The 6756-nt window shown below is 33.1% G+C and overlaps 1 protein-coding gene across 1 annotated transcript in view; it reads right to left on the bottom strand.

Annotated features, from left to right (window-relative positions):
* Positions 1-4225, bottom strand: part of LOC103774367 (regulating synaptic membrane exocytosis protein 2) — a gene marked incomplete at its 3' end in the record, with an annotated part of 152814 nt that extends 148589 nt beyond the window's left edge. Inside the window, exons 1-3 of the mRNA XM_008941767.1 lie at positions 4163-4225; positions 2370-2489; positions 107-206 (exon numbers count right to left, since the gene is read on the bottom strand). Of these exons, the coding sequence (XP_008940015.1) occupies positions 107-206; positions 2370-2489; positions 4163-4225 (283 nt within the window). The remainder of the gene's footprint in view (positions 1-106; positions 207-2369; positions 2490-4162) is intronic.
* Between the last annotated feature and the right edge of the window lie 2531 nt (positions 4226-6756).

Raw genomic sequence — 6756 nt, forward strand, 5'->3', positions numbered from 1 at the left:
CTACTAACAGAATGTCTGGTTGAATTCTGCATCTAATTAAACTCGCTCAGTTGTTATCACCTTCAGAAAAGCAACTCAACAGTAGAGATCTATAGTAGATACATACCTGGTCTAAGATGCCCCACTGTATCAGCTAAGCTTCCTTTTTTAACTTTGGTGATAAATGCACAGAGTCGACCTGATTCAGTCATCTTTCCTCCTACTACCTGTTTCAAAGAGGAAGTATTTTCACAGAATGAAAATTAGTCCAAACTGCCTAATGTTCTGGCAATAGAAATAATAATTCAGTTATTTCTTTGGTTTTCAGGTAGCCCAAATAAGACAAATATATCTGGAAAAACCACCCCAGACTTTTGGCTATGACATATTATGTTTCTATCTATTCTGGCTACTTGTATAATGGTTAAAAAAAAAAGAAAAGGCAAATACAGGAAGCTAAAGCTTTTAAACTTTAAAAGTTTCAAACAATAATAAGTAAATATTTGTATAGTATTTCACTGAATTACAGATTTTCATAAAAAAAATAAGTAAGGTATTGGTCATTAGACTGCTTACTTCACTACTTAACTGAAAACAGGCGTATTAATACAATAGAATTCATGGTGTTCACACTAAGCATCAAACATCTCAATCAATCAAATTCACTTAGGCTGGGCCAGTGAGATGAAAATACTTGTTCCTTGAAGATTCCTCTGCAAGAAGCTTCAATATGTTTGACCTTAATATTAAACTTAGAATCAGGAGAGTCACATATCAGAACTGGTAATAACTGCATCATCTTCAGTTATTATTAAAAATAAACCCAGTTTAGGTTACTTTCAATAATGTAAACATTTGAAAAAATCACACCAGATGGTTTCAAATGTCTTTTGAGATGAAAAAGTAGTTAATCTTAAATGTACATTATTCATGAATCTCAGTGAAGAGTTCATCTTCATAATAGAAGCTCTCAGACTTTTAAATACAGATGTTTAAGAAGTACTTCACAGTGGCACTCTTTGTCTCTTCTCTTGCATTTTCTGACATTAAGGCAATACACACATACCAGAACTGATGCTCAACTGTTTTCTCCACTGACTTCAAAGTGAAAACATTTGTTGATTAAATAAAAAAAACACAAAAAATTCCAAAGTACGTTAGTATATGTTGTAACTGCACTGCTTTAAATCCTGTTTACAGTGTTTGACTATAGCTTAGCCTGTATAGTTGAAGTCAGTATCATGCTAAATATAGAATGGAGAATTAATCAAACTTCTTAATGATTTCTCACAACAAGGATGTTGAATCAAAATAAATACATGATTATTTCTTTTACTGTGTATCATTAGTTTTCATTTTACACTAGTATTGCTGGAACTGCAAATAACCACACAAAAATTATGTATGTATGAGCTACAATTAGCTTCATAATGTGTTCAAAGATGTGATTTTTGATAGCATGACTTCAGGACTGTAACCTCTGTAGAATTTGCTAGTGGCCCACAGAACTAACATAAATTAAAAAGTTACATGTCCACGTAACTTTAATTTTATGGTTATAAGCTATATTTACTGCTATATCATAAGTTTGAAATGGAGAAATGTGTTGTTAAACTGCAGGAAAGGTTATGGTCCTTTCAAGTCCTCCAGAGCAGAATGTCTATTAGGCATTTTTAGGGTGTTTATAAGATACCCCAACCACTCCTTCAGTATTGCTCATTGAAATTCAGATTCAGGACCTTTCCTCTCATCAAGTCCCTTTGGTTTTAACACTGTAAACTAACCTGAGTGAGAACGCTATCAAAAAATCACAAAAAAGATGCAAACAATACTTTGTGATAATATACAAGAAATATTTAATAATTTTCTGTCTTGTGAGCGGGGAAAAAAAAAAAAAAAAAAAAACCAACAACGACAAAAAAAACCAACACAAAACCAAAAACAGAAACAGGAGGTTTTTCAGTTGTCACTCTGCTCTGGGTTGAAATCCCATTAACTTCGAGACGTCTCCCAAATATTCAAAAGAAAGAACTTATTCTTCAAATTTCTCGCCTCTTTCTGGGGAACAGAAGTTCCAGTGGTGCAATGTTCAATACTGAAGAAAGAAGACAGGGCTTGGCTTGCCCAGCAAGGATGCAATTAGTATCTTGAAGAGCAGACATTTGCAGCAAAACTTGTGAAAACATGTCTTAGTCTTTCAGAAAAAGATGATTTTTTGGGCCTGTCAGTGACACTGTAAAATTACTCTTAGTAACTGAATAGAAAATGTCTATATAGGGTAATTAAAAGGATAAGACATTGTAAAAATCTGTATAGTATGAGACAATTTTTGTTATACAGGCGGCTCATTTAACAGAGAGTTGTCAGTTCCAAGATTAGTCATTACCAACCTTCAATCCAAGCATTGCTCCTGAGTCTCTAGGCACACTTCCATCTTTTAGCCGTTTATTTAATAAAATCCGACCGATGAGTCGGTCTCCATCTTTGGACGGTTGCCAAGTTACTGGATGCTATCATATGGTGTTAACAGAAAACACAGTGAACAGGATTTTAAAGAAAAATAATTCAGTAATACTTTTCATTTCCTGCTATATTTTTAAAACGCCATGAAAGTATTATGATTACACTACATATTCAATATCATAAAGTGACAGAAAACTGTGCTGCAAAAAGTTGATTTGGATGTATGGTCCATCACATGTATGTCTGATATTTAATATTATTTTATTAAATCAAACGTGTAAACATTTAGAGTCATCTTTGTGTCTTGATTAAGATTATAGACAACTATACATAGTTATTTACACACAATGACAATCACACCTAAGCACTGACAAAAACAACTGTAGAGGACTAGTATAAGAGCAACACTGAAAAAGAAGTTTAACTGAAACCAGAAATTTGATGCAAGACATTTTTTCTTTCTCCATTATTCTAAGACTGTCAGTTTTCTTTAGGACTGACAAACTTTTCCAGTGTTTTACTTCTTTCTCTGTAGCAGTATGTTAAAAATTATAGAGTACATTAAAAGGTATAGTCATTACGCTATTTAAACATCTTGTTTCTTTCTTGGAACGATTACTTCACTTATGAAGCAAAATTATAGTAAATTTTATTATTGCATTACTACACATGGACACAGTTGTATTTGTACATTACCACAATTAATAACATTTTAATATGTTATTTTGTGTAATCATAGCACTTTTTCACAGAAAAAATACTATTTCATGCTCTATTTCATGCAAAATTAGCAGGCACAGACAAATCTGCTCTCATTACAACTAATAACTCTAAAAAGATTTATCATAATCTCCACCAAACGGAAAGCAAAAATAAAAAATACCAAAGCAGATGGCAAAGCCTTTAATTCTGCACAATACTGCACAAAAATTGCATCACAACAAAAAAAAAAAAAAAGAACCACCATGACAGTGAAAGGGAAAAAAGAAAAACAACTTTTCTGTGCAGAGAGACAATTTCTCCCTTTTTCACCTGGGGTTTAAACTATTAATTTAATTTCAGCCCCAGGAGTTTCAACATAGTAAATCAAGTAAGCCAATCAAGTAGAATCCTTTTTGTTAATTACTTTGTACTTGCAGGTAATACCATGATATGCTATTATGCAACCATAAGTACAACATTCCTTTATAATGCATTTTTTTAGTCTGCCAAACAGTAAAAACTGCAAGCATTCAGAGACTTTTCATTTGTTTTTCTTTTCTGCACCTTAAGAAATGCTACATTGTCTCTAGAAACACCCTATCTTTTATTTTATGCACTATTTTAATGAGTGACAGAGAGCAAACAAAGACCAAATGAGCAGGTTAAAATGCAGGTTCCATAATCTCAGTACCTTCTCGCTATGGCTATGTTCCTCGTTTAGAGTTGTGCTACTACACGTATCTACCCCAGAGTCTTTTATCTGAGGCTCAGACCATTCCAAGTCCTCTTCCAAAGAGTGGCCACCAAAGCACACCATTTTCTTTTGCCTCTCGGATAAGGTGTTAGAATCCAACAAAATTGCCTGCTCACTAGTTTTTCTTTTTCCCCTTTGACTGTCCCCTATAGATGTGGGATAAAAAAAGAATACAAAAAAAAGAAAACATGCAAAGGTGTAAATAAAACAAAGGAAATGTGAAATGATAAAGGAAACTAAATGGTAAGGCTCCACATGTCTCACCAAAGACATTGGGGATGCCTCACTGCTATGCCAAGACGTATGGTCCAACCAGTTGTAATCCATGTCCCCTGCGAGAATCAGACAGACAAGATAGTGCAGTAAAGGAAAGGTGAAAGAAAGGACAGACAAAAGATACAGTAAAATTGTAAAGGTTTCTGATTATCATATCTGATTCATAACCTCTGCTAGCAGGACTTGCAAAGCACTTCCAAGAGAAAGTTAAGGCTCCAACAACAGAGCACATGGAATGTGAAATACAGTGAGGAAGGAGGTACGGTTGTGTGTGTGTATAGGTACATAAAATTATGTACACTGTAAAGCATGTTTGCTTCAGAGTTTAACTGTTCCTATGAAATTACTTCCAGTAAATTAAAGGAAAAGGAAAATTGTATTGTATTCCTAACAAAATGTTCAGAAAGGAAAACATCTGAAAACTGAACAATTTTTCATCATAACCTAAGAAACAGTTTTGTTTTAAGGAGTGTATTTCTTTGATTTTCTAACACAAGCTGGTATTTATTCTCATCATCTCAATAAAATGCTTAGAAAACAATGGTACTCTATATTCAGCTGTACAGTAGATGATGTTTTAAGGAGGGTTAAATGATCTGTTAAATATGATTGACTGATAGGCAAAACAAATACAGGAACTATTTTTAGAATAAAAAGCCTATTAACTTGGCTTAAAATCTCCTGAGAAATGTCTACTTGTTAAATATCAGGAAGAATTCTAATAAGTACAGATACCTCATAACTGGGAATAAACATGTAGGGTTTTGACAAAGTATATATATAATGTGTATTTTATAGAGTAAATGCAACCTGTATAGCAGACACATGGTAGGAAGAAACGTTTAAAAGACAGCTGTAAAGAAAAGGTCTACATTAATGCTGTAGTCCACAGAACTGAAAAACTCATCTATTTAAAAAACCACATTTTCTATTATGTAGGCACTTTAAATTGTAAATTATGTCCACACATTTTGCATTATTATAATTGTTTTTTTTCTCACCATTGTAACTGCACGCTACATAATATTTTGATGTTATTGTATGCAGAAAAAAAAAATTTTTACTTCTAGATCAAATTTCATGACCAAAGAAAGCTTTAAAGTAATTTTGCTCTTTTTAGTACAGACCACAAACAAGATTTTTCTATTTCCATTGCTTCATATCCTGCTTTGACATTATTTAACCTATTCCTCTGAACCTGCATCAGTAAGTTGGTGAAATGTAACTATTAAGTCTAATCACAGACTTAATGCTTGTCTAGAAAACTTCTTAGAGAGGATGTGAAGACAGAGCATCACAAAACTAAGCTACAAAAAGCTTATATGCTTTAGAAAAACAAAATATAGTCTCCTCAGATGGATATTATGTGCAACGAGAAATATGACCTCTTTTCACTTGTTTTCTTCTAATGTATAAACTGGCACATACTGTATGGATAAAAAAACCAGTCAAGCCTCATTTCCATTTTGAAGAAGGAAATGTACAGAATATAAATTTTAATTTTCAAAAACACAATTTAATCTTAGTCCCTTACATTTTGCAGAAACGTTATAGAATATTAAATGTCCTTTGATTTCAAAAAACAGTGGTCAATGGATCTCAAAAAATAACATTTTAAAATGGGAAATTCTCACCAAAACTGCTTTCTCATGACTGTTAACATCTTGACTACATTACAGACAAAAGTGTGGCTATCCTGCTAAACAGAAAAGAAATATTCTCACGAAAGCTAATAACATTCTGCAAAAGGTACTTCTGCCATGGAATTTCCAGTGCTGTCTAACCTCTACCACCAAAGAGATTATTTCACTTAGTTCCCCTGAAGCAATCAATGAGCTCACGAAAACTTAGCCTTTACTTTATAAATATAGAGACATCCAGAAGATAGCAAGAATTCTGCTCTACATATTGTGTGTTTACAAATCCTGGTTTTAAAATATATTCTTAAATAGTTCTTAAGTGAGGAAATCTCATCTCATTTCAGTAATGATGAATTCTTGGCTCTAACTGCACAGAACCAAAGGCACATGAGCCCACAGTGATTTTTCCCAGCAGTTATTTTTTGTGGCATCAATACAGCTGCTTGACCCAAAACCAAAGTCTGACTTAAAAAGCTGTGATTTGGTTTCCTATAATTTGGTAGTCAATTCTAGGAGCAGAGTACTGAAATAAAATGGGCTTTCTAAGCAAAACACTTAAAACTGATTATTCTCACTGTTTCTAGTTCCTGACTGTTACTGAGAAAAGCTTTATTTTAAATGTAGATATCTACCATGAAGTATTAAGAATCTACTACTGCACATTACTAGACATTTTTTAGGGTTTTAAAACTCTCACCAACAATTTATTGCTAACAGTTTATCACTAATAATCCAAAAGAAGTCACAAGAAGAAAGAAATCCAGGCATATAAACTATTATGCCCTTGCTGTTCTACAGTGTAAATAGAACTTTATCTGTACTTTATGCAACCCGGGGCTTTGCCAGCTCTCCTATTGATGCATTTTTCCATATCAGTTATACAGTTCTATATAAGCTTGCCAAGAGTAAGGATTCCTATCAAACTGAACTTTCACTTGAGCG

The sequence above is a fragment of the Merops nubicus genome, unplaced genomic scaffold, assembly GCF_000691845.1.
Source record: "Merops nubicus isolate BGI_N331 unplaced genomic scaffold, ASM69184v1 scaffold10646, whole genome shotgun sequence".
In the NCBI taxonomy this organism is placed as follows: domain Eukaryota; kingdom Metazoa; phylum Chordata; class Aves; order Coraciiformes; family Meropidae; genus Merops; species Merops nubicus.